This window comes from Platichthys flesus, chromosome 3, assembly GCF_949316205.1.
Source record: "Platichthys flesus chromosome 3, fPlaFle2.1, whole genome shotgun sequence".
In the NCBI taxonomy this organism is placed as follows: domain Eukaryota; kingdom Metazoa; phylum Chordata; class Actinopteri; order Pleuronectiformes; family Pleuronectidae; genus Platichthys; species Platichthys flesus.
In genome coordinates this window covers 25,160,154-25,187,384 of record NC_084947.1, presented here as the reverse complement: position 1 = coordinate 25,187,384, position 27,231 = coordinate 25,160,154, and the positions used below count along the sequence as shown (strand labels likewise).

Below are 27,231 nucleotides of genomic sequence, written 5' to 3'. Positions count from 1 at the left end.
ACATGTTGGGTAAGAGCTCGGCCAATATACACAGTGGTGGTGAAATGTTTTTCATATGGCTTCCAGATTTTCAGAGTTAACGTTGTCACATTTACAGGATAGGGATATAGAGAAGGAGGGGATTGACAGCGTAAACCTGAACCACACATACAGGTTTTCTGATTGGGGCTTTGGGTTGAGAACAGCCTTACCAATACCTCATACCAAACCTTGACCAGACACTCAGAAGTGAAGTTCTCCCTCATTAGTACTGAGCTTTGGGCCACATGAGGACTACTGGTCCTAACAAGGTCAGTGTTTATGATGGAAATGGTACTAAAGAGGTCACAACAGAAGAAAGATCAGCAAATCTTACTTAAAGACGGTGTTATTGTCATTGCGCTAAAAGGAAGATTGGGTGAAGAGCAAAATAGGGTACTCTGCAAACCAGTATACAAATTATCATTTGTATTGCTACTTACAGATATTGATTGCCGGCTCAAATAACGTTGATAATCATACTGTATAGGAACAGGAGTCTAAATTCCCATATTTAAAATTCAGGGAGCAGAATTGCAGCTGACCGGTTTGTACAGCTGATGTGTTGGCAGTGACTGTTGATCATCAGTGGGTGGAAGCTGTTGATCATCAGTGGGTGGAAGCAGAGATGTGACAATGTTGTGCTGTTTCCGGGCTCTGCAGCAGTCCCGCTGGTTTACAGACTATTGAGTCAGTGTCTATTTAGAATCCATGTGTGGAGAGTAAATGTCGAATTAAGTCAGAATTAATAATGAATCTGCAGACAGGATATGGATAAGATCAACCAACATGAAGCTATAATTCTGTTTGGAAAAGAGGAAGGTAAAGCACAAATCCAAAGAAATACTGAAACACTGTGAGATGACAGCAGTTAGGGCAGAACATACTATAGAGCACATAGAGTGAAATAATTAAGGTTTTTAGAAGCTGGTGTGGCGACTGAAAATACTGAGTCAATATAATGAAGAACAAAGGGTGAGCGGCTGTGGACGGTGGTGGATGAAGATTTGTTTGGGAAACTCAGAGAAAAGTAACATGAGTTTTAGTTCGAGCTGATTGTTCAGTTGAATATCATTTTTCTGTTACATTATTACAGATTAATCTGTAGTGAATATTGGTCTACACACTCTGGTACAGTAGGTGGCGGTATGCACCTAAACGTTTCATTGCAACTCGTAAAAAAAATAAAAAGAAGAACAAGAAGCGAGCGGAACCCATATCTATGGCGGAACCTATGGGCGGAACTAATTTCATTTTTTTCTCGACAGCTTGTTTCTTTCCGGAAGACAACTGAGTTGCACCGCCTATAATTCAACGTACAGTTGTTGTAGTTAGTTATGAATCGGTATCACACACGATAGAAAAAGGTATAAACCCTAAAGATTCGTACCTGTTAAAACTTAATGTTAATTAATTTAATTCCAAGAACAACCTCAAGCAACGTCCGTCAACGGAGAAGATAGCTGTTAGCTTAGCTGTTGTCAGAGGTACAGACCTGTCTTTGTCACTGGTAACAAACAAAGGATTTGACTCGTGTAATATTTCATTTAAAATAATTACATATACATAAACCTGTTGAGTAAGGCTTTGTCTGTTTTTCTTTCTGTCTGCTGAGACTCACCAGCTTTAGAGGCAGCGTGTTGTTAAAATCAGAGATAGGTGCGTTCATACTCTGTACTAATCTGTGATCCTGTTGTTCCTCAGTTATTTGCCTGATATCGTTTATTGACTTTCGTGCCTGGAGACATAATGGATGAAGAACCAGAGAGAGCAAAGCGCTGGGAAGGAGGCTACGAGAGGACATGGTAAGACTGTTATACAAAGAAACATTCAACTTGAGATATTTGTTGTCATGCGTGCAGCATTGCAGCTGACATACACTTTATTTGAAATACCACATTAGTACTTCCTCCTTTTGCTCTGGATGTTGGAAACCTTATTTGAGATTCAACATCATGTAGTTTCTCCACATTCATGGTTCAAATGTGCTGTTCTACACCATGCCAAAGGTTTTAGGTCACTGATCCCACTGTGATGTTCATAACACTCAGTTTGAGACCTTTACTGTTTGTGACATGGAGCATTATACTGCAGGAAGTAGTCATTTAATGAAGTGGGACCATAAAGGGACGAACATGGTCAGTAACAACACTCAAATAGACTGTGACATTCAAACCATGACTGATTGGTGTTAGAGGAACAAAGTGTATCAAGAAAACTTCCAGCAGTCTGGGCTGTTGACAGGAGGCAGGTTGGGTGTCTGAGTAAAACCTGTGGAGATTGTTGTGTGTGAAAATCACAGGAGATCAGCAGATTCAGAAGCACTCACACCAGCTCGCCTGAAAAAGTCAAAGTCACTGAGATGCTGTTTCCCCCATTTTTATATTTGAGATGGACATTCATTGTAGCTCCTGTCTGCATGAGTTGCTCCGCCGCCTAATTGGCTTATGTAAAATTGCATATATAAGATGTAGTGTACCGATGTTCCTAATAACATGCTCTGTGACTGTGTGTTTCCCCTACAGGGAGGTTCTGAAGGAGGATGAATCTGGCTCCCTTAAAGCCACAGTGGAAGAGATCCTGTTCCAGTCCAAAAGGAAAAGGTGTGTGTGTATACTGACGCCTTCAAACACATTTAGTTAAAATTATGTTTTCAATACTTCTCTGCTGTGATGTAAATATTTCAATTTTCTCCTAATGGAGATAAAACTCAAGCACTGCATCATAATGTGTATTGCACTTATACAGGTATTTAGTTTAAGTGGAATGTTTCCCCTTGCTGCTATATTTATTTGTTATACATGAGCTCTTCATTGATTGATTGATTCTATAGAAGGCTATTGCACTTCTTAACTAACCTGCTGGTTTGTTTCTGTCATAGGGTGATTGAAAGCCATGGACAAGTGAGGCTTGGAATGGTAAGAGAGTTCCATCTCTTTCCTACAGAAGCTTATTATCACTTCACTTATTATCTTAATGGTTCTAATCTCCAAGTTCTCTTAAATCTCATGTCAACATGGTGACAATAGCGTTGCAAAATTATTTATACATATTTGTAAGGACCAAGATTACCAATACCACTTTTGTTTAAAGTTGTGTGGAGCAACTCTGCTTTGAGAGGAGCTGTTAAAGTATGTACTGTGCTCTAGATGCGTCACCTCTATGTGGTGATTGACTGTTCAAGAAGTATGGACGACCATGACTTGAGACCTAACCGCCTCACCGCGACTCTAAAGGTAAATACATGTAGCAGAACCATCACACTGTACAATAGCAGTCATGCAATGTGATGATGTGTAAAGCAGAACCCCCTCTCTCCTTCCTCTGCAGCTGATGGAAGCTTTTGTGGATGAGTATTTCGACCAAAACCCCATCAGTCAGGTTTGTTTGTTCAGTCATGAGTTATTTTATACTGAACTGTGTTGAGACAGCACAGCTCCTTTTTCAACTTAACAGGTTGAGGTGAGTTTATTGGAAAACGTGCTACTGCACTCACAACTAGTTTTGACCAACGTGTCCGCACAGATGCAGATGAGATACTTTCTCTCCTTTCATTGTCCTGTAGACATTAGTATGCAATAATGGTTGAACCACATATTCAATCTGAAGATATTTCTGACCTCTCTTAATATTTGATTTGAATTTGCATTCAGTATTGCAGCAGTATCCCACTTTTAATTTATACCATGGTATGAAAATTGATGGTTATTATACCATGTACATTTGCTTATTTCTGGTATTTGGGTAAAAAAGGCAGTCAAATATAGATATTTAATAAACCAGTTTGTATTCTGTGTCCTCAGGTTGGCATTATCACCACAAAGAATAAAAGGGCTGAGAAGTTGACTGACCTGACAGGTGAGGGTCATATGAACTGTTTATCCATTCTTATTAATGGTTAATATTCAAAATGCACAATTTGACCATCTTGTGGTTCCTTTACTTTATCATTTAAAACCACAGGGGCATGTTATCATTGTTAGAATTTTTTCATTTAAACCAGTTGTAACTGCAACAGAGAACAATGTCATAAATTATCTATGTGTCTCTATCTTTATAAACAGCTGTGAACATCACTCTGTCCAGATTAAGCCACACTCTTTAATGTGATGTGTTGTCTTGTTTCACCACCAGGAAACCCGAAGAAACACATTTCTGCTCTGAAGAAAGCTGTGGACACTGTGTGTGTCGGAGAACCCTCCCTGTACAACTCTCTCAACCTGGCCATACAGTCCCTTAAGTAGGTTCTGCAGTGTTTGTCTTACACGGCCCTCTGTAATGTTACTATGTGTCACTGAGCTCGTTCCTGTCTTTTTCTGAAGGCACATGCCTGGACACACTAGCCGGGAGATCCTTATAATCCTTAGCAGCCTTACCACATGTGACCCAGCCAACATCTATGAACTCATCAAGGTGAAGTCACACCCTTACCAATGAGGTGCAAGGTCATCAGTGACCCGACAGTAGTTAAAGCATTTCAGCTGCTAAGTGTAATGTATATCTGACATGTGTTTCTGGTCTGTTTTTCCTTCATGTACGACCGTGTGGTCCCCTGGTCAGACCCTGAAGTCTCTGAAGGTGCGGGTGTCAGTAATCGGCCTGTCGGCAGAGGTCCGTGTGTGCACGGTGTTGACTAGGGAGACGGGTGGCTTATACCACGTTATCCTGGATGAGAGTCACTTCAAAGAGCTTCTGACGATGCACATCAAACCGCCGCCAGCCAGCTCATCATCTGAATGCTCTTTAATACGCATGGGTCAGTATACAGATGCTATTTCCATTGAAATGTAGATAACGTCAGAGCGGCCAATTGTTAAATAACAGCAAATCTAACAGCACATCCAGCGTCCTGCTGCACCGAATTTCCATTAGAGTTGCTGAACGTTGATTAATGTGCCAATGAAAATATTTCCAAACAAAAGCAGTGTTTCTTAAAAGCAGTGTTAGAGTAATATTTGTTACTGCAGTATCTAGCTGTTTTATGAAAGTAGAGTCTTTATTTAATGGAGCTATATATTTGTGAACCTTTCCTCAGTACAAACCAATGGACTTGGCACCAAGATCAGGTAGAGAAGTCACACTGACTTAATATTGATGGCTGTGTTCAGTTTCAGTGCCCAATAGGACATGACCCAGTGACAGTGAGTCAGCATCAACAATACCGTAATTATTTTTACTCTGGTGTTTACATGAGTTGCTATTAAAATGTATATTAATATGTTACAGAGCATAGACAGATTAGGAATCCCTTCATTTTGTTGAACATTATTCCTCCTATTTTTAAAATCCCCACCAGAAATAGTTTATTGTATGATGCCATACATTTTTTCAATTTTGGGTGCTACTGCTTTTTTTTTTCCATTGTTTTTACACCCAGGACATGTCTTATCAAGCTGTTGGTCCTATGTCAATGTTGCAAAATGCTGCAAAATGTTAAATTTCACCATGTAAACGGAGTAGAAATGCCGAATAACATCACCCATCTAATTTGAAGTCTGGAGACACCTCCCTTATTCCCTGTGAGGTAGAATTGATTAGATTTTGAAATAATTAATTTGAAAAGAAATTGCAGTAAAGCATTTTTGAACAATTAGTAATTAACTTTTACAAAGAATATGCATTCAGGGGATTCATAGTCCTCATTAAAGTATTAAGCTTATTCATGACTGTGAAAGCATCTCCAGAATATTCGTCTCAGACCCCCTTAATTAGAATCCTGTGTTTTGCTCAGGTTTTCCTCAGCACACTATCGCTGCTCTGACTGATCAGGATGCCAAGCCTTCATTCAGCATGTCGTAAGTTGGATATGGTATGATTTTAAATATTCAGGCCTGGTCAGTGAGTGGCCTGCTTGTATGAGAATGACTTGTCTTTGTACTGAACTTTTCCTGCCGTGTGTCTCCCAGTCATTTGGATGGCAGCAATGGTCCCGGTCTCTCTCTGGGAGGTTATTACTGTCCACAGTGCCACGCAAAGTACACAGAGCTTCCTGTGGAGTGTAAAGTTTGTGGTACGTCTGAAGGGAGGATTCTCACTCACTCTCACTATCTGTCTCTCTCGCGCTCTCTCTCTCTCTCTCTCTCTCTCTCTCTCTCTCTCTCTCTCTCTCTCTCTCTCTCTCTCTCTCTCTCTCTCTCTCTCTCTCTCTCTCTCTCTCTCTCTCTCTCTCTCTCTCTCTCTCTCTCTCTCTCTGTGTGTGTGAGATCAGAATAAGATACAACTTGTATTTTCTTCTTGTGGCATCAAACCTCAATGTAATTATTTTCTTGGTGTGTATTGTCTCAAAGGTTTGACTCTGGTGTCAGCCCCACATCTCGCCAGATCCTTCCACCACCTCTTCCCTCTCCAGACCTTTGCAGAGAGTCCTGTGGAGGAGCTCAAAGGAGAAAGGTGGCTTTAATACACTCACAAACAAATACTTTGCAGCTGTGACTGTATAGTAATGATGGACAACATCACTCCCATAAAGTAAATCCCAACCCTCTTGATCGCCCCCCTGTGGCTGGCTGCAGTATAGGTCTTAAATCCCACCAAAGAGAACTTAGTGCTAGTGCTGTCCTACTCCTAGTGCTGGTTTTGAGATCGTTCAACTTGGGAACGTTTTAAGAAAAAATTTGGATATGTATATACATTCATTAATTCAGTCCAACCTGACCTCCTCGCATTAGACTCAGCAGACTACTCCTGAGTGGATGACTGAAAGCTGAGACCAACTTACGATTAGTCGAGCGTGTGTATCGGCGGGAAGTTGTCATAGTTGCTCCATCCCAGATCACTACTGTGCATACTGTCTTAAAATGTGTGGGATGCAGCATTTATATTTATTCTGGCTTCATTTATGGGTAGTGGGAGGAAATTGAGACACTTCATCATAATATAGATTCTGTGATCTAAATCTGTTGTGATTTGGTTTCAGGTTCTGTAAAGCTTGTCAAGGCCGGTTAAAGGATAAAAGTGTAAGTATATTAGCTGAATACTATTCACTGTTTATACTGTTATACCAATAATGTATATGTATACTTTGATCTATGTACTCTGACAGTTTTCGTAGTTAGTGGCACAGTGAAAACTGCACAGATGCATATATTATACACTGTACTTTTATTCCACAACCATACACAATAACTATATGGCACAACTACACTGCTGAACAGTTTAATTCTGTTAAGTATTTATTTTCCTAACAATCATGGGTGGTTCACTTTAGTTCAGTTTACTTGTCACAGAAAGTTTATACATGTTACAGTTAAAAAGTAACATGTTCCAGGACAGTCTTGCTTAGGAGTTACTGGTGGATCACTGATTGAATTATGTTTTGATTAGAAATATACACAGATAATTGAAATTTAGGGGAGGAAATACTCTCACAAATACTATTTATTACAATTATAATCCCTCTTTCCATCTCTTACTGCTCTGTCTTCCTCTTGGTCCCCGTATTTCTAGGTATTCAACTGTCCATCCTGTCACAGTGTGTTCTGTCTGGAGTGTGATATCTTCATCCATGACTCACTCCACTGCTGCCCCTGCTGTGCTCACTGTAACATCGTCCCCTAAGCTGAGAGGCCAGTCGCCAGACAGAGACTGATGTATATAGTATGTACTGTCACTACAGGTTTTGTATGTAGTGGCCATATTGTATGTTTCGAGTTTACCCATCAAGCACATACTGGATTATCATAAACATCCCAGCAGTGTTGTCCACCTTTGACCACACGGATATGATGCAGACAGGCGGCCTTTATTCAAAGATTGGCAGAAAAAACTGGATGATCATTAGGGAAGGAGACGTGTATATTCTCAGTTGGAACAAAGCTCCTGCATCTGAGCAACTTAATTTAAGAAATGTTTTTTGTATGTATATTTTATACACAATTTGTACTATAGTTCTGATTGTAATGTAGCAGTTACAATAAAACATTTTTTAATTGTCAATGTGTTTTATAAACCACTGAAGACACGTTGATTCTGACAACGTCAAATATATTATATATTATAAAAAATCCCACACTATGGATATTTTGGACCAAATAAATAAGATTCACCCCTTCCAAATCGGAGAGACTGTTTATACTTCTGGGAGTGTGGTAATGACTTGAAGGGGTTGGGGGAAAATGCCCAGAACTTATAAGTTACCATTTAGGCATTATTTAAGAAATTAATATCCAGACATGTCCTCTGGTCTAATACAATCAACCTGTCAGTGGTGCCTAAGGTCAATATGATAATATATGTGTGTATAATAATCATGTAGAGTATAATAATCACAAAAAACTAATTGACGAAGGAGCTGGGCAAGGAATTGGATTTTAACTAAGAATTATTTATTTTTCAGTTATATTTGCCAGTTATTTGCCTAAACAGTAAAATTACATACAAGCTCATTTAATTTAATATATCTAAATAAAAGATGACCACATGTCATGAATGAAATCTAGGGTCATAGAAAGTCATTCTTTATAGTTAAAAAGTGTACTAACTTTTTGATAAGGGCTACTGTCTCCATGTACAAATAATATTATACAATAAAATCGTCAAAGTTTGTGGAGGACTTTAATTTGACAAATCATCATTAAAAGAAAATGACTTTATCGGAAAGAAAGAGGAGGAGGAGTCTTTTCGTCATTTCCGGTCCGTATGTAAGTGGCTGGCGGGAAGCAGTAGTGTGAACACAGCAGCAGCGTCAGTTTCCAGCACAGTGACAAGATGTCCCGTATTCTGAACGGAATCGTGGCGGTGTGTCCTGACCTGGGGATCGGGAACACGGGGAACCTGCCCTGGCACCCTGTCAGACTCAGGTTAGTCTCTTTCATGGAAATCATGAAAAGCTTCATTCTGTTTACGAGCCACAGGTTAGCATCTGTTTACACAACAGAGGAAGACACATGGCGGCGGCTCACTGCAGCAGAAACAAATAAATCCTATCGTCTTCTCTTTCAGCAACGAATTCAAACATTTCAGAAGCATGACAGCGACTCCATCGGAGAAAGGTACCAAAGATCACCTGGTTCACTATAAGCATGCCTGGTTAAGAGGTCAAAGTGTCTTCCACAGTTAAACATTCACTGTTTACAGGTTTATTGAAACCACAGACTGCACGACTGTACACACTAAAGCCTGAAATAGTTTGATATCGTAGATAAACTTTGACATTATTGAGGTATTTTGAAACCATAGACTGTTAACATAAGAAACAAATAATAAATGAATGTACTAGAGCAGAAGCTGGGAAACTGAAGTAAAGAAACAGGTTTAGTGTCTTACAACCAGACAACAGCTAAAGTATTTACACTGCCTATAAGATATTTGTAATGTAACATTATAGTCATTACACCAAGCTTATTTTGTAAATAGTCTGGATGTAGTATCAGGCTATGCAGTTCCTATGAACAATCCCCCATTTTATTTGTATAGCCCATATTCACAAATTTGTCTCAGACAGAAGAGCAGTACATGTTCATGAAAAAAGACAATGTCTAACTTAAATGGAGATGTGTATCAATGTTTAAAGTATTTATACAATTTTTTTTTTTCTGAAGGTGATGAAGGGAGCAGTAATGGTAGTATATGTGAGGAGGAATATTGTATTTCTATGCAATCTAGTTGATCATACTCCTATAAGCTTGCACCACTATGCATCATCATGATCCTTGATCACGATCCACTATGTGGCCGCAGCAATGATCTTAGATCTGCAATGATAACAAACAAGGACTTCTAGGAAGAGGTCAACTCCATACCATGTATTGATGAGACATTAATGTGATAAAAAGGGAAAAAAGGAAAGAGAAGCTCCATGTGTCACGTGTCCTCCGGCAATCTAGTCCAACAGCATAACTAAGAGCAGGTCAAAGACCAGCCTGTCACAGCTCTAACTATAAGCTTTATCGTAAAGTAAGGTTTTAAGCCGACTCTTAAACGTATAGATGGTGTCTGCCTCCCGAACTGAAAGTGGGAGATGATTCCACAGGAGAGGAGCTTGATAGCTGTAAGTTCTGGCTCCTAATTAACTTTTAGATTCTTTAGGGACGACAATAAATACTGAGTTCTGGGAGCGCAGTGCTCTAGTGGGGTGATGTGGGACCTAACTACCGTAGATATACAAGTTTTTCTTAACAGCCATTTTGTAAAAAAGGACAAATACTTAAGTGACATAAAGCCATCATATCAACAGATGAAGCCATTGATGTGAACAGCACTTAATATCCATTGATTTCCTTTATAGTATCGTGGAGAGGACTCTAACCTTGTTGTCCTGCAGGTAAACAGAATGTGGTGATCATGGGCAGGAAGACCTGGTTTTCCATCCCGGAGAAGAACAGACCTCTGAAAAACAGGATCAACATCGTCCTCAGCAGGCAGTGCAAGTATGTGTCACACACAGTTATAGCTGACGCACAACAGTAGATACACTGCAACCTGCTTGTTATGCTTTCTATTTGACTGAGTTTCTCAGTGTGTTCAGGTTCTTTTGTGAGCCTCTACAGCAGTAGTCCAAAAACCCTGCCTCATATAAATGAACACTTAGTGCTATTTACATGTAATTGCTGGCTGGATTACATTCAGAGGCCATGTTCCTTTCTTTTTGAATGAATGAGTTAATGCTACATATATTAAGTGACTTCATACTCCTTGTGTTCCCACAGAGTGCCCCCTGCAGGAGCACACCATCTATCGGCAGACTTCAGTTCGGCTCTCAGGCTCGTCGACACAGAGCTCGCTGATCAGGCTGACCAGGTCTGGGTTATAGGAGGCAGCTCTCTCTACAAGGTACTACATGGAGCACCCAGGGTGTGCACTTATCTTAAGATTTTGTATCAATAAAAATAGATAACCACAATGGGGAATTTTAAGTCACAGAAATTTTTTTGGTATAAAAAAAATGCAGAAATTCGTCTTTTTTTAAATAGAATTCAATAAAGTGATTCTGGAAAAAGAAAGGAAATAATATCCAAATACGATTTTAATTTAGCTAAATTTGACAATTTTATAAAACCTGATGGTTGTGGTGAACCACCTCAGGATAAAATAAAACTCCACACACTCCTGCATCATATACAAACCCATTTTTTCTCTGGAATAATTGTTCCTTGAATGCTTTGGGTTACCAGGAGATGATGGAGAGCCCGGGGACCAGAAGACTGTTTGTCACACGAATACTGAAGCAGTTTGACTGTGACACTTTCCTCCCGGAAATCAGTCCAGACAAATACCGGCAGCTGTCAGAGTAAGATCAGCACACATGTACAGCACCATTTTGTGGGTCATGAACAGAGACTGATATATTGGCCAATATATAAATTTAAACACGATTTGATTAATGATTCCTAATAAGTCATTTTAAATCCCTTATGACAAAATGTTTTAATATCAACGTAAATCACAAACATAATATGACATTGATAGGTCTGTGAAAGGCAAATATTAGTTAGTAAGGTTTGTATTGTACTAACTAGTTAATTGCTGAGGTCTTGGGGCACGAAAATGCATCAGATAAGTGAAGAAATCAGATGATATGGCTGCTTTGAAACAAACCAACAGTTTAAAATAAAACCCACGTTGTCCTTTACTGCTGATGTAAGCTAACATCTGCATCATGGTCACGAAACCAGATGTATTCCTAGTAATGTCTCTCCAAGCGTATCTGGTTAATACAGCTCTTGGCTGATGAATTTAGATACTGATTATACACAAATAGTGTGGTTGAACCTTTTTATCATTCATGTATACACCAGATGGGCTGCACAGTAAAGTTTGTGTCTGCCACAGGTTCCCAGGAGTGCCACAGGAGCTGCAGGAGGAGAACGGTATCCACTACAGATTTGAAGTCTATGAGAGCATAGAGCCATGAAGAAGAAACATTTAAAAAAGCCTTGTGATTTTGTAAATGGCACCAGAGTAATGTAACTGCTGGTTTAAATGGGATTTGTACAGTTGGGTGTTGTCATACAAAGTTCTGTTTTGTATACATTTTCTTGCAATAAATTTTGATTTCAGCCATACTGCAGTCATTTACAGTGGGGGCGTGTAATTAATGTCATTATTAGAAAAGGGTTTATCTTAAATACTTCATATTTTATTCAACATATTACAGCGTCACCAGGTTAATAGATTGTTACTGTGTGAGGGACACATAATCAACTCCAGTTATGGAATCAAAGGCTAACAACTTAAATCTAATCTATTTCTCATTATTTCATCACACATTTGGCTACATTGTTCTTCTCTGAGCTACAATGGCAGCTCTCTGCACCCTGTTGTAAATGAAGACACTATTGTGTTGTCTTTGCTGTTTTGTATATACTACAACTACAAGCATCTGGACATTTTTGAATTTCCTTTTAAAAACCACATTATTTTAGATTTTTGTGAGAAAATTAGACTCCAATTTCTGACACATGTGCATGTAAATAAACCCAGATCCACTGAGGAATAATTCTCATGGAGAACACAATGAATGCTGGACGAGTGACTGGGATGGACTTGACAACAGCTTTGTTCCCAGGTGTATTTCAAGAGACGGTATTGTGACATATCACCTGACATAACACATGTTGTATTACATTCCAGAGCTGAGTTTGATGTGAAAAAGTCCCTATAATGTATCAAGTTACACAGTTAGCAGGAAATTGCAAAAGGTGAAACAGTATGAGGAAAAGAACAGTACATTTATGGGCTTTTATAAAACATTTCAACGTTAACACAGAGTAGACAATTATTTTTCTCCTAAAGTTGGAAAATCTAAATCATTCTCAAGCCGATAGGTGACTTCTATTTTACATCACTAACTTCAGAATATAGTAATGTGTCCTCAAAGTGAGAGAACATTTCTGTTGTGTAATTCTCACCAAAACAAATCTGTCTGCAGCCTTGAACTTTCCAGTGACGTCAGCTGCACCATTGTCATCGCGCCGATCTTAAGTCTAAATACGTGAAGATGAAAAATTAGTCGTACCTGCGCAAATGCTTCACCAAAGACCACCGTCTGCTGCTCATAATAGGATGTGCTGTCATTGGCTGCGTGCTTCCTGCTCCTCAGCAGCCATAGGCCAGCCTCTCGCTCTCATCTGATGAATATCTGTCTCCACACTCTTCACGCTCATCTGTCATTCCCCTGCACGGATGTCTGCTCTCCACACTGGTTTCTCCTCAGCCTGCACAGCGACGCTGACCCATCAGCTGTAGGGGTCCTGCAGTTTGAGCAGCCTCCATGGTAAAGAACCAGACACATCCAGGTAAGTTTGTGCACATACCAACGATGACCTGAAGTTTTGAAATTAGTGTCAATGTTAACAGCTGTGCTTTTGGAAATAATCTTATATTGTGTTGCTGTTTGTGTGCCATACATTTTCTGAAATGTTTTCTTAATTATTCAGTTAGAATTATACGTATAACAGTAGAAATGAGGATAAACACCTCATCATGCTCAGGTCGGATACAACTCATGTAAAACCGTTGTGTGATTACCTCTACCTCAAAAAACGTATAACGGCCTTGAAACAGAACTCGTCACTGAGCATGCTTCATCCTGGTTTGTTAGACAACATTATGGTATATCCAGTAAATAATGCATAGTTAATAATCTGCTTGTTCTGCCACTTTTAGTTATACTTTTGAATATGTTCCTGTGGTAAATGACAGGCAGCACAGGATTCTATTCAACAAAATTGTCCTTGCAGGGTTATTTCTGTCGCTTTCAACAAATATATATATACAGGACTGTCTCAGAAAATTTGAATATTGTGATAAAGTTCTTTATTTTCTGTAATGCAATTAAAAAAACAAAAATGTCATGCATTCTGGATTCATTACAAATCAACTGAAATATTGCAAGCCTTTTATTCTTTTAATATTGCTGATTATGGCTTACAGCTTAAGAAAACTCAAATATCCTATCTCTAAATATTAGAATATCATGAAAAAGTATACTAGTAGGGTATTCAACTAATCACTTGAATCGTCTAATTAACTCGAAACACCTGCAAGGGTTTCCTGAGCCTTGAAAAACACTCAGCTTGGTTCAGTAAACTAAATCACAAGTATGGGGAAGACTGCTGATCTGACTGCTGTCCAGAGGACCATCATTGACACCCTCCATCAGGAGGGTAAGACACAAAAATAAATTTCTCAAAGAGCAAGCTGTTCACAGAGTGCAGTTTCAAAGCACATCCACAAAAAGTCTGTTGGAAGGGGGAAATGTGGCAGGAAACGCTGCACAACCAAGAGAGATGACAGCAGCCTTAACAGCATTGTGAAGAAGGGTTGCTTCCAGAATTTGGGGGAGCTTCAAAGACAGTGGACTGAAGCTGGAGTCCAGGTATCAAAAGCCACTGTTCAGACGTGTCCGGGAAATGGGCTACAATAGCCGTATTCCCATGGTCAAGCCACTTCTGAACTCAAGACAACGGAAGAAGCGTCTGACTTGGGCTATGGAAAAGAAGCACTGGACAGTTGCAGAGTGGTCCAAAGTCCTCTTTTCAGACGAAAGCAAGTGTTGTATTTCATTTGGAAGTCAAGGCGCCAGAGTCTGGAGAAAGGCTGGAGAGGAGCAAAATCCAAGTTGCTTGAAATCCAGTGTGAAGTTCCCACAGTCAGTGATGGTTTGGGGAGCCATGTCAGCTGCTGGTGTTGGTCCACTGTGTTTCATCAAGCCCAGAGTAAATGCAGCTGTGTACCAAGAGATTTTAGAGCACTACATGCTTCCGTCTGCTGAAAAGCTCTATGGAGATGAGGATTTCATTTTCCAGCATGATCTGGCACCTGCCCACAGTGCCAAAACCACCAGTAACTGGTGTACTGACCATGGCATTACTGTCCTCCATTGGCCTGCCAATTCCCCTGACCTGAACCCCATAGAGAATTTGTGGGGTATTATGAAGAAGAAGCTGAAAGACACCAGACCCAACAATGCAAATGAGCTAAAGGCCGCTGTTGAAGCATCCTGGGCATCCATAAACCCTAAGCAATGCCACAGGCTGATTGCCTCCATGCCACGCCGCATTGATGCAGTAATCCGTGCAAAAGGATTCCCAACCAAGTACTGAGTGCATTAATGGACATTTTCAAATGTTTGATTTTGTTTTGCTGTTATAAATCTTTTTTTTACTTGGTCTGAGGAAATATTCTAATTTTTTGAGATAGGATTTTTGAGTTTTCTTAAGCTGTAAGCCATAATCAGCAATATTAAAAGAATAAAAGGCTTGCAATATTTCAGTTGATTTGTAATGAATCCAGAATGCATGACATTTTTGTTTTTTTAATTGCATTACAGAAAATAAAGAACTTTATCACAATATTCTAATTTTCTGAGACAGTCCTGTATACCTGGTACATAAAACCCCAGTACTTTACTTGGATAAATAATCATACTGATGTCTTTACCTGAGAGAATGGAATGAAACATATCTAGCCTTCACTTGTGGAGTAATGGTAAGGAATGGCATTTTCTCTCCTGCCTCTGTCATTAGCTATTCTGTCTGTTTTGATGCAAGCTGAAGGCCAGGCCCGGTCGCTCAAAGAAGCACAGATGAGGCTGAATGTCAACCAACAGAACAGGCTGCTAACAAAGGTTAAACCCTCCTGATCTCCACATATGCAGCTTTAGTCCTGTCTCATTAACCATTACAGCATTGTACAGATAGTTACAATAGCACCAGGTTTAGTAATTCATACCCATAAAGTTAGTGGACTTATGAGAGGCAGATTGAAGGAACAATGTTCAACCTCTGTTCAGAAGAGCACAAGATATCTCTATTTGTAGTTGTTATGTTGCACCTATAGTTGTGTTTAAAATGTTTAGTTCCCTTATTTCCAATAATGCGATCAATAGTATATTTATGTCCCGTCACTGTTGGCTGAATCCCAGTGTCTTCAAGCACCCGGTTAATATTATTGGTTATTTTATTGGTACACACTAAACTATTTAACCTCTAAAATATGATTCAGTGTTACAGATCAAACAAACAACAGTTTATACCGCAGTTAAAATGAGCTCCTCTCTAACCAGTTACAGTGGCAAAATGTGGTCTCTGTTATGCTAGATTACATCACAACCAGGATGTACAGATAATTCAGATGCTACAGTGTATACACTGAAAAGTACACCAACACTTTGACCACTAAAAATGTGTCATCTAATGTATTCACATACATGCGTACCCAGCTGACACACACGCACTCTACTCTTAGTCACAGTTTGATAGATTCTGAGAACCTCAAGGGCACAGACACAATTTGCTGCAGGAATGAATAGTAGCTGTTCAGGAGAGATGAAAATCATTTTGTGTTCTCATGTCTGACGCTGGAAAAGGATCGAACAGATGTTGTGCCCTTAACTGTCGCTTTTGCATCGCTTCCCATCTTCTGAACAGCTGATGGAATGTATGGAGCGTTAACTGTTACCATTGTTAAACCTCATTGTACACTGGCAACTATACAAGGGATTCTTAAAGTATTTTTACAAATGCAGACATGTGCGTCGTCTTCAGAGTTCAAGGTTGAAAAAGCAACATCACGTAAGATATAAAGACATATTGTAGGAGTCGAGGGAATCACGGAGTCCGGAGATCTTATTGTTTTGTGCGCCTCTCGGCGTGCGTTTATTTTGACCAAACAATTCACTCCCAGAGAACTTCCGGGCGCCACCAAAACATCTGCTTTTAACCACACCCAGTGCACCTGTTACCTTGGTAACCCCACAGCTCCCTACCAGGTATGTAAGTGTGCAAACCACATTAGTGTTAACTGTCTTTGGTGAATTCTGTAACATCACCTGTCCCCTACAATATATTATAATTTCTATGGGCTGTGTAGGTGATGCCGTTTATATAAGGGCCTCACCTGCAGCGACAGAGTAACAGAGAAGAGCAAAGAGAGCACATCAGACGAGCTCTTATTGTCCAGATCAATAAAGCCACATGTATTGTATGAGACAGTTTGGCTGTTGGTCCTGTTCTCTCTTTGCTCTGTAGACAGTTATGACAGCAAAACAACAGAGCAGATGGTTAGAATATTCCGAAAATTGGCGGAGGAACTGACTTTTTTCAGTAGAAAATATTATATGGAAATGTAGCACTTGGCCATACTGCCCAATGACAAAGCAGAAAAATAGTTTGCAGCATGAAAATGTTCTGATTTAGAAAATTCAAGTCTTACCTGCAAAAACCATTTTGGAACTTGTAACTGTAGTGTGCTCACAAAACTGATAACACACATATTATGTATTTACAGTGCACATCTAGGAAATACAAAAATAGTCAATATTAACATGTATCGTAAGTATGACAATATTTCTGTGTGCAATCTGATCATAATATATGCAGAGAAGCTCGGGAATAAGTTTGTGATTTTGGATCAGATGTGCATCAACCTGTGCACGGCAGTTTATCTGAGGCTCTGACTTGAGGACCCACAATGTAGAGCCACCAGCAGCTGCCCACCTCATACATGATAACTTCTTCTTCCTCTATTGCAGGCACTCAGCTGTGGATCTCCCATCAAACACTGAAGGTGAACTGAAGTTAACAAAGATCCTTACAATGGAGTCATCAGAGGTTCGAACAGATGGCAATTCTCTGCTAAAAGCAGTGTGTCTGAGTCGTCTGCGTCTGACTCGGCTCCTCTTGGAAGGCGGGGCCTACATTAATGAGAGTAACGAACATGGAGAGACACCGCTTATGGTAGCCTGCAAGACACGTCACACAGATTCCCAGAGTGTACCCAAACACAAGATGGTTTTGTAAGTTCATGATTGGTGAAAGTACGTGTTTTTTGTTGAGGATTACTACCTTCCTCTTTCCTGGTGTAGTAAATGTGATCTTACTCCCAATAGGTATCTTTTGGAAAGTGGAGCTGATCCAAACATCCAAGACAAGACAGGGAAAACGGCTCTGATGCACGCATGCCTCGAACAAGCTGGAGCTGAAATCCTTTCACTTCTTCTGAGCAGTGGAGCTGATCCAACCCTGGAGGATCACACAGGATTATCAGCATTGGTTTATGCAGTCAATTCAGGAAACAGGGAAGTCCTCAGGGTCCTCCTGGATGCCTGCAAGGTGAAGGGTAAAGAAGTTATCATCATCACTACCAACAAACTGCCATCTGGCCATCAGGTGACTAAACAGTACCTCAATGTTCCTCCATCTCCTGACCTCGAGGAGCGTCTTCATTACACTCCACCTTGTTGCATGTCTGCACACGAGGTCCAGCTGCAAACTTCTCCACAGGGTTCCTCAGTGGGTGCTTCCCCTTTTCTTGGCCACAGGGATTCCCACTGTTTATGCTCAGGGCCCGGCATAGTCATATCTCAACCAGGTTCTCCAATACAACGTCCTAGTCCTTTATGTGTTCCTACAGTGGATAAGCGACTTAATCTCCACAGACTACACTCGGAGCCTCGGACCAAAAGTCCTTCCCTGCTGCTACAGCAGAGCCAGACCTGCTCCCTGACGGAGGAGCCAGTGGAAGTTACAGCTGAGGAGGACTGGTCTCTCAGATTCACAAGCTTTGCTATCCATGGAAGACCACTTGCTGTATCACGCCACCACAGTATCGATGTCAAAGACACAATAGGGCTACTGAAAGCACAAGAGAACATGCCAGGACATGACAATAGGGGAGGAGGTGGAAGAAGAGGCTTTGGTAGAAAGATGTCATATGACAGTGCTTCAAGTTCACTGTATTTTACTTCACACCCAAACCTGCATCAGGACAGTGTCCCCTTTCTTCATGAATCCAGTCCTGTGGATGAAGATTCCTCACTCTGTCTTAGACAACTGAATATTTCAAGTCTAAAAAATGTGGTCCGTCGGCGGAACATTGGCATGAACCACTACAGTTCAGACTCTCAGTTACCACAATTTGGCAGCAGAGAAAATAGCACCAAGAACAGTGGTGGAGCTGGAGTGGGATCAGGAAGGCACAAGCTAGTAAACAGCAGGTCCTCCACTCTCTCAGGATCCAGGGAGTCCTTGGAGAGCTCCGCCCAGAGACGAGACACAGCCAGGCTTGAGCGTAGAGGCTCAGGGACTTATCTTCTGGATCATATTGCCCACACTCGCCCTGGATACCTTCCTCCCCTGAATCCCCATGCTCCCATACCTGATATCGGGGTGAGCTCTAGCACTTCCCACCCTTTGAGTGGAAGTAGTAAGACGCTGAATGGTGTAAATACAGGGTCAAAGCCTATTCTTCCATGTGCACCTGGTTTTCCAAGGAATCTAAAAGGCAAGAAAATGATGTGGAGACGCCACTCAATGCAGAGTGAGCAGATAAATCAGCTGGTCGACTTTGAGGAAACTGTTGGCCACTAGTATAGAAGATGTAAGTGCTTTTGTCCATATCATACATTTCTGTACCATACTTGTGGTACCATTGCTGAGGCCAGTTCATGTGACCTCAGTATGAAACTCAGTGTGAAAAAAGAATCGAAAGAAATGTTTTATTTTCAAAGTGTGAATATGCTGAAACTATTTTCCTCAACAGCTCCTACAACAGAAAAGTTTCAAAAGTGAGAAATAATATTGCAATTATGAAACACAATTCAATGCTTAAGACATGGTTATTCCAGCAGATTAAAACACTGCAATAATTTACCAGTTTCAATATGTTAAGCTCACACAGATCTGCTGGGTCTCTAGTCAGCATATCTAGTGCATGTCAACGGTTGCCACATGCAAATCTCATCATCCCAAGGCTACAAGAAAGAATCGCACAGAAAAGAACAGGTAGTCAAAATGTTTCCTCTGAACACAGAACTATTAAAGTAGCTTGAGTGTGGATTGCCTTTTATTTCCTTGGTCATACCGAGTGAGTGTGTGCATGCTGGTGCCACTGCTTGTCTGCAAGGGTTAATATATTAAACACTGAGGTTTGCTCATACACAAAATATTATCTTTTTACAATAATTATTCTTTATTACTCCTGCACTACATGGTAGCAGATGTGTTTGGAAGGTGAATGGTGGTGGATGATTTAAACATGGCCACCATCAAAGGCTTACACAATTTTGGCTTTAACTCTAAATCTAAATCGACTTCACAGAACTGCAAACTGCACAGCAACTTCCTTTTTCCCCTTTCCACAGACAGCTATCACTACTGGGCCTAATAATTATACAAGGCTAAGCAAGACTGTTTAATTGATTCTGTGTGGTGTTTATAAGTTTGATTTGTGTTTTGATATTGTGGTTATAAGTTATTTGAAAGTTAATGTTAATTAGGCTCTTTACAGTCTTTCTTATATATCTCTATGACCCTTTCTCTGACTTAGCATCCACACAGACACACGCATAATCTTCACCTAATTAGCTCGGACCCCCGCTACATGTAAACATTCCAAAGGGGAGTGTGTGTCTGACTCACAGACACACACACTCACATACGCATCTTTGTTTAGTACATTGTTAGTAATTTGTGTTTTTATACTCATAATAAATGTTTTTTTGAGTGAAGTGAATTTTGACAACCTCTACACTGTCAAGAACTCCATATCCTTCAACTAAGCTAACTATATAGACGGTAAATTTGATTATAGTTATTAATTTAATTGTTAATCAGAGTTCCAAATTTGTAGTTAGTACTTTTATGAGACTTAATCAATAAATTGGCAATCTTTTCCCTGCCCTTGAAGGGTGGTGGCCCGAGGTAACTTTAATCAATCAAAGTTATGATTTAATATTAATAATACAATATTCATATTTAATATTTTATTTCAATAACCAAATTTATTGAATGCCGAAAGGCACACCCTATTATGTTATCACCTTTAATGCATTATTCCACAAGACAGCATATCAAGGTGCTGTGAGAATGTATGTAGGCTACAGGACTTGAAGATTCTTCACGTCTCACCCATAAAGGCTTCTTCTTGATTCTTCTTGATACAGTGCTCTGTATTCCTCCAACAATAAAATAATACATTTATTATATAATTTATGTGGCTTTATTGTTATTTTTTTTATAATAAAATATATTCCTTATCGATTTCCACAAGGGGGTTTCCTCTCCCTATAGTTTTACTAGTATTTGCATTTACTGTCCATATGCAGTGTTTTCATTTCCATTATCTTTAACATACAGTCAAGCTATTTCATTGGGTGTCAGATGTGATGTATTTAATTTGTCAATCATTTGTATTGTGGGATTTTTTTGTACATGAGAAAGACTGTGGTCAATGCTGTTTTTTTTTTTGTTTTTATCATCGAGTCATAACTATATAATAAGTATAATAATATTTTACTTAATGTAACAGTACAATAGTTTGGAAGTCCATGGCTTCATTTATGGGCAGCAGTTATCTTCCTGTGCACCAAGAACACCGCTCAAATCCATGTCATGTTTCCATAGTGGCCAGAAGCAAAACTTTAGTGGTACATTCAACCTTCAATGTTCCTCTACAAACTGTGTAGTATTATATGCCATATTTTCAGTAAAGCTATTCAATTGATAATGAGTTGCTTTGTATCAGGATGAGTCACTTTAAGTTATGATGATGTTATATTTTGGTGACCATTGTGCATAAAGTGATAACAAGGTTGCTTCAGACTTTTTCCTCCGCGTTTTATTTGCCGAACTGTGATGCCAGTGATAATGAGATCAAACAACTTGAGTAAATATTTTATTAAAAGAGGATTGTTCCAGGCTCCATCTCACATCCATACACTGTAAAAACAATGCTGTTAACATCTGCTAATGTCTTCAACCTCACAGTTGGATAGAAGATCATCTGACCAATCCTTGCTCACCACAGATCATCCAAGCTAATACTTACCTCCAGCTCACTGACACCAGTTAGAGGACAAATACCATTTACATTGTCATTGTTCACTACAATGTATAGTGAGTGGATTATCTGAACTACTCAAATTCTGAGTGCATTCCTTAAGTCTGAATTAACCAGATGTGATACAATACAAATACAGTATTTGGTGGACTTATTTACTTACCTCATTGTTTAGGGCTCAATGATATATGTTAAGTATGATAAATCTACATTTGAAACACTTTGATAAAAAGTATCAAGGCATTAAATCAACTACAACAGTGAAACACTACTGCTACAGGCAGCTCTGGTTCAGGAAGTAGAGCGGGTTGTCCACTAACCAGAAGATCAACGTTACATTAGCAATAAGTCACCTGGGGGCATCAGTCGTCTGTCAGAATTCTGAAAACAACTTGGTTTGCAGTGAAGTTATTCTAAGAAATTGTCTCCTCCTGTCAGGCTGAGCTCTGTCCTTTGACAGTCAGGCAGGTCATAGTAGATCCTACTGATGTCAACGTTTTTTCTGTAGGGCAGTAAGTCCTGTGGTGAAAATATGTCACTCTGGCTGGTCCACACAGTTAGACTGTACCTGTGAATGACATGAGAGATCATAAACATTTCATTGACATACATCAGAGCCACAAAAAAATGTTATTTGAGTATTTATAATATTATCAAAATTACTCCCTTTCCTGAAAAATATTCAAATGTACTGATGGACAAAAAAATTCTGTTTTCTTAGTCAACAGAGGTTGAGAGCAAAGTTAGTACAACCCACATTTACAACATGGCATAATGAAAAGATGGTTCGTGTGACAGTGCAGCGGCGATGAAGCAATGTTGATGCGACTGACTGGCCTCACCATGTATATAATTACCTGTCAGACTGCTGCAGCAGCCATGTGAGCTGAGAGAACGACTGGGCCAGGAGAGCTGCACGTACTGGGAAGGTGACTGGATGTTTCAGGGATCTACATATATCCTCAATCCCATGCACCATATCCCAGCTGTATCCTGGAAGAAATGAAAACAACTCATCAACGGCTGCCTTCTCACGGTATCTACAGTTTTACAAACCATCTTCTGCATTTCTTCAAATAATGACCAGAGCCTTTGTTTATCTCAACTGCTTAATGTTACAGGTCTTATTTGGTTGTTTTCATCCGCACCTGTTTAAGTTAGCAGTGTGCTGTTACTACAAATTCAACATTCAAACGTTTCAAAGTAAAAGCCCTCTAGTATTTGAGCAGACTAACCCTTATAGGTGAATACAAAAATATATATATATTTTTCATCAGTTATTTAAAAAAGTGAAAATATAACATATTCTAGACTCATTACAACTCAACTTAAATGTTTTAAAAAAGTTATTTGGATTCAGACAATCATAACCTGCAGCTCAAAAAAACAACACTTATCTAAGAATATGTGAAATTTAATGTATAGAATCTAGACCAGTGGTCGCAAACCTGTCGATTGCGATGTACCGCTCGATCTCCCAGTTTTCACTGTCGATCCCCCAACTCTCTGGACTCACTGGCTGTCGTCGTGCTCAGCTGTGTGTCGGTTGTCTGTTTTTCACACGCGCTGTGTGTCCCCTACTGGCGGTGGAGACGCATGCTCTTGTCCTCCAAGAACAAGTTGGTTTATGTACTAAACTAAATGTCAGGACTCTAAGGTATGAAGGTGCGCATCTTTCGGTCTGTCAATAACAATCAAAGCTCCGATGGAACAAATGAGTGGATTGAGAAAGTGAAACGCTGGAGTGCTTTTACTGTTGTAAATACATTTGTGTCATAAACAGATAAACACTGAAGTTCACTGCAGAATAAACAGAGAAAATGATCTAACCTGAGTGTTAATGTTTGTCTGATGAAATAATTACACAAACAAATGGTTGGAACACTTTCTGTATGCCTTTTCAAAATAAAAGAACTCCAGCGTTTCTGTTAAATATTTGCAGGAGCTGAAGATTCACGATTTCATAATGTGTAGTACCGGTATTTATTTGAGTACAAGGGACTTATTTCATACAAGGCAATAATCATATTTGTGGCTATATTCAAATCAAAGCCTATATGTATAAATATTGTTCTGCAGTAGCAACTCCTCTGCAGAACATGGTGTGGAACTGAGAAGCTACGTATAGTGTAAATATGAATGGATATTATTTGGAAAATTGTGCATTGAATAGAAAAAGTTGCACAACTGTCTCTCTTTGTGTTTATTTATTTCTTGTACATTCAGCCTTTAACAGAAATTGCAAAAAATAATAAGTATGAACCTCCTAGTTTTTTTTGTGGAAGATATCAGGCTGGTAGATCATGGCTTATGTTTGGAATTAAAAAGTGAACTTGGGCTCGAAAAGGTTGGTGACCACTGCTCTAGACCTTAGTACGTACAGTTCCTTGAGACAATGTATTTTATAATTTCAAGTATTACAAATTTAATTTAAATTAATTTTCTCACCTACTGAAACTCATAAATCTCAGATAACTTGAATCAGATCTACATGCAAACACAGCCAATGGTAAGTGTCATCACCTGGGTTGTCTGTACCAGCAGTCCATCCTGTCGTCCAGCCGAGGGACAGCACAGCTTGAGTGGGGAGAGTTGTCAGGGCAGAAAGAAATGCGTGAGGGTCAAGAGGTGTGGCCCGTCCACCAGGACCAGAGACAATATCTGCATTGATCCACAAAGGACAGCTCAGGTCAGGCAGCACTTTCTCCAGCAGAGCCACAGATGGAGACACTGCCTCCAGGCTGCAGGGAGAGTTAACCGCAGGGTTAGCACCACACACAAAGCAGTGCATTAGTTAGAGAGAATAGAAGAGAGTCTCACCTCTTAAAGTCGAGTTTTATTCCCATCTGGTGCTCTTTCACTGCTTCCAGCCACTCCTTCAGTGTGATGTCGCTGTCTGTGTCAGGGGGGTGTGCCATGATTGGCTCTTTGGGGTCACGACCTCTCATGATTATGTCTGCCTCAATCATATGTGTGGGACCTTAGGATCACAGTTGGTCAAACTGGTCATTGAAAAACCCATTTGGTGATGATATACCAATACTTTTGAAAAACAATATGCACAATTTGCATATTTGATTATGGATCATTTAGGGTTGTGTATATTTAAACCTACATTGAGGGAAGTTTTTTTGTGTGTATGGAAGGTTAAAAAAATATGCGTAACTCACATAGCCTGACAACCCATTATAGATTTAAATCAGTGTCTCTGTAAGAAGGAGTCAACAACACTGGACCTTAGAGGGTAGGATTAATAGGTGGAAATGCTTCTAATATGTAATAAATGTTCAGATAACTTGGCTTGATATTGGCTTAGTCCTAACAGGATGTGAGCACTTATTTTTCTCTTTCATCTCATTGGGACTTTAGTGCTGTAGTTTTGGATCAATTCATTATGTAGGAATCATAAAATCAACAAAACGTTGACACTTGACTGAGGCACGCATTTGTATTCAAGCTCTAACTAGTGACTTCTTTCACGTTTACAGATTGATCTACAGATTATATACTTGATAATCTGTCTGATCAATCAAATGAATTCTACATTATAGCAGTACAGAGGAGAGATAAGCTGCAAATCTTCACATTAAATAAGTAAAAGATTGTGTTAATATATCAGTTTCTCATCAGTTTATCCTTTGATCAGTCAGTCAGCTCTGCTCCACATACATTCTCAACAGGCAGTTTGATGACTACAGTGTCTACAGAGGCAGAGTGCAGTCAACTGTAGTGTTATATGGGCGGCTGTGGCTCGTGGCTCTGCATGCCAAAGTGTCCTTGGGCAAGATGCTGAACCACGAATTGCCCCTCATAGAACAACAAAGTGCTGCTGATAGATGCACTGTATGCGTGAATGTAAAACTATACTGGAAAGAGCTTTTTCAGGAGTGCAGTCATAGAGAGAATGTATCATTTTAACTTCTTCAGCAACATTTCAGCAATTAAAAGTCAGCTGATGATTAGCAAACAGATAAAACTGTTTGAAAATAAAGTTTGTTCCTTGCACCAACACAAAGTGTGATTTAAGGCCACATAACAGTGCCTTCAATTTTATTTGTAACTTCAAATAAGCTGATATCTTGGGAAGCCCTATTTCTGACAACAAAATAAAAAAACAAGGCCTTGATATTAGAAACACAAAGTTATAGTTGAAATATAAAACTTTAAAGCTCTATTTTATACTTTTTATCTCATAATAGCATGTGTATTGTATATTATCGAGGATGAATTCCCATTTTCTTTCTCTTTCACTGGTGGAAATGGTCTTCAAAAGACATCAATGTGTGGTGAGCTGGGTGGAGATGTTAACATGATAAAGTGCATCAGTGATGTGATCATTCATGTTGTAGAGACACACACCTGTCACCGCCTCGTGCAGTCTGCTCCTGCTGTTCACTGCGTGACACCATCTCACCTCAGCACCGTCCCTCCGCTTTATCTGCCTCCGACTCAACAAGTAGTCCAGAGTCCCGTCACACATCCTGCCTGTGAACTCAGAGTTAATGGTGTTGTCCATGTTCACCACCACACAGGAGCCATGACACGCAGCTCAGCTGACCGATAAGCGTCCGCCGCGATGTTAGCTAACAGGACATCTGTGAATAATATATCACGGAGCGCAGCTGAAAATAGTTCACACCCTTCACATGTTTCAGTCCTTTCACTTCCACACAACATAAAATATAAAACAAGCGCTTCAAAGTAAACCAGTGAGACAGAAGTAGAAATATTAGTGTCTTACCTCAACCAAGAGACACGGGCTCACACTGTCACATCAGAAAGGAAATACACACTCCACTTCCGGTTTGGCGCTATCAAAATAAAAAGAACACGTAATACATGTGAGGGAGTGTATTAGACCAAATGGTCACATTATTGTATTTCTAACCTTTAACCCTCCGTCTCTCAATCCCCTGTCCTCCTCGCCCTGTCATTTTTATCACGAGAATTTTGACCAATTTTAGCATTTATTCAATATTTTACAGAGGGCCTCCTGTGCATACAATATATTATGTGATTTTCAGTGGTGTATAAAGTACTTGAAAGCCATACTTGAGTAAAAGTACAGATATCTTACTTGAAAGTGACTTCGGTAAAAGTAAAAGTCACCCGTCAGAAAATGACTTGAGTAAAAAAGTCTTAAATTAGCTTATAGTCTATACAGGCACAAAACTACCAAAAATGTAGTTTCTCTTTTGTTAACAGCTGCACTTTGCTAGTACAGAGAAGAAAAACTCACTGGACACAGTCTCGTTTTGCTGCCAAATTTCAGACCGAATAATAAAAACTTAACTGAACCGAGCTCCTGCAGGAGAACCTGGATCATTATAAAGGGAATAAATGGACGGGGAATGTGCTGGTGTTTGTACACATCGCTACTCCCCATTGGATGGTTTAGTGAGGTCCTCGGATCGGCCCCGCCAGAGTCGGTCA

At 39.7% G+C, this 27,231-nt stretch overlaps 4 protein-coding genes and 1 long non-coding RNA gene across 7 annotated transcripts; 3 read left to right on the top strand and 2 right to left on the bottom strand.

The window, feature by feature from the left end:
- Positions 1-1,281: 1,281 nt before the first annotated feature.
- Positions 1,282-7,953, top strand: gtf2h2 (general transcription factor IIH, polypeptide 2). Of its 2 annotated transcripts, none has more exons than XM_062384818.1 (15): positions 1,282-1,385; positions 1,723-1,823; positions 2,544-2,621; positions 2,900-2,936; positions 3,168-3,254; positions 3,349-3,399; positions 3,822-3,876; positions 4,153-4,258; positions 4,341-4,431; positions 4,579-4,774; positions 5,750-5,813; positions 5,925-6,028; positions 6,306-6,408; positions 6,935-6,974; positions 7,465-7,953. In XM_062384818.1, the coding sequence occupies exons 2-15, from the start codon at positions 1,768-1,770 to the stop codon at positions 7,573-7,575; spliced, it is 1,179 nt and encodes a 392-aa protein (XP_062240802.1). In that variant the 5' UTR covers positions 1,282-1,385; positions 1,723-1,767; the 3' UTR covers positions 7,576-7,953. The 2 variants fall into 2 exon arrangements, with proteins under 2 accessions (XP_062240802.1, XP_062240801.1); XM_062384817.1 differs by having other exon boundaries at positions 1,292-1,505.
- Positions 7,954-8,652: 699 nt separating this feature from the next.
- dhfr (dihydrofolate reductase) lies at positions 8,653-12,038 on the top strand. Its single transcript, XM_062384819.1, has 6 exons — positions 8,653-8,816; positions 8,959-9,008; positions 10,280-10,385; positions 10,665-10,788; positions 11,130-11,245; positions 11,788-12,038. The coding sequence occupies exons 1-6, from the start codon at positions 8,725-8,727 to the stop codon at positions 11,867-11,869; spliced, it is 570 nt and encodes a 189-aa protein (XP_062240803.1). The 5' UTR covers positions 8,653-8,724; the 3' UTR covers positions 11,870-12,038.
- A 4,548-nt stretch (positions 12,039-16,586) lies between these two features.
- On the bottom strand, positions 16,587-20,660 carry LOC133950756 (uncharacterized). The gene is made up of 2 exons (XR_009920414.1): positions 18,144-20,660; positions 16,587-18,064 (listed from the first exon to the last, which is right to left on the bottom strand). It is a non-coding gene; the product is annotated as an uncharacterized LOC133950756 (long non-coding RNA).
- On the top strand, positions 17,556-19,328 carry ankrd34bb (ankyrin repeat domain 34Bb). The gene is made up of 2 exons (XM_062384870.1): positions 17,556-17,755; positions 17,849-19,328. Exons 1-2 carry the CDS (start codon positions 17,556-17,558, stop codon positions 19,326-19,328), a joined length of 1,680 nt encoding a protein of 559 aa, XP_062240854.1.
- Positions 20,661-21,620: 960 nt separating the features above from the next.
- On the bottom strand, positions 21,621-26,693 carry fam151b (family with sequence similarity 151 member B). Of its 2 annotated transcripts, none has more exons than XM_062384816.1 (6): positions 26,540-26,693; positions 26,158-26,283; positions 24,619-24,778; positions 24,322-24,539; positions 22,656-22,791; positions 21,621-22,366 (listed from the first exon to the last, which is right to left on the bottom strand). In XM_062384816.1, exons 2-6 carry the CDS (start codon positions 26,276-26,278, stop codon positions 22,207-22,209), a joined length of 795 nt encoding a protein of 264 aa, XP_062240800.1. In that variant the 5' UTR covers positions 26,279-26,283; positions 26,540-26,693; the 3' UTR covers positions 21,621-22,206. The 2 variants fall into 2 exon arrangements, with proteins under 2 accessions (XP_062240800.1, XP_062240799.1); XM_062384815.1 differs by having other exon boundaries at positions 26,158-26,393; positions 26,540-26,672.
- Positions 26,694-27,231: the final 538 nt, after the last annotated feature.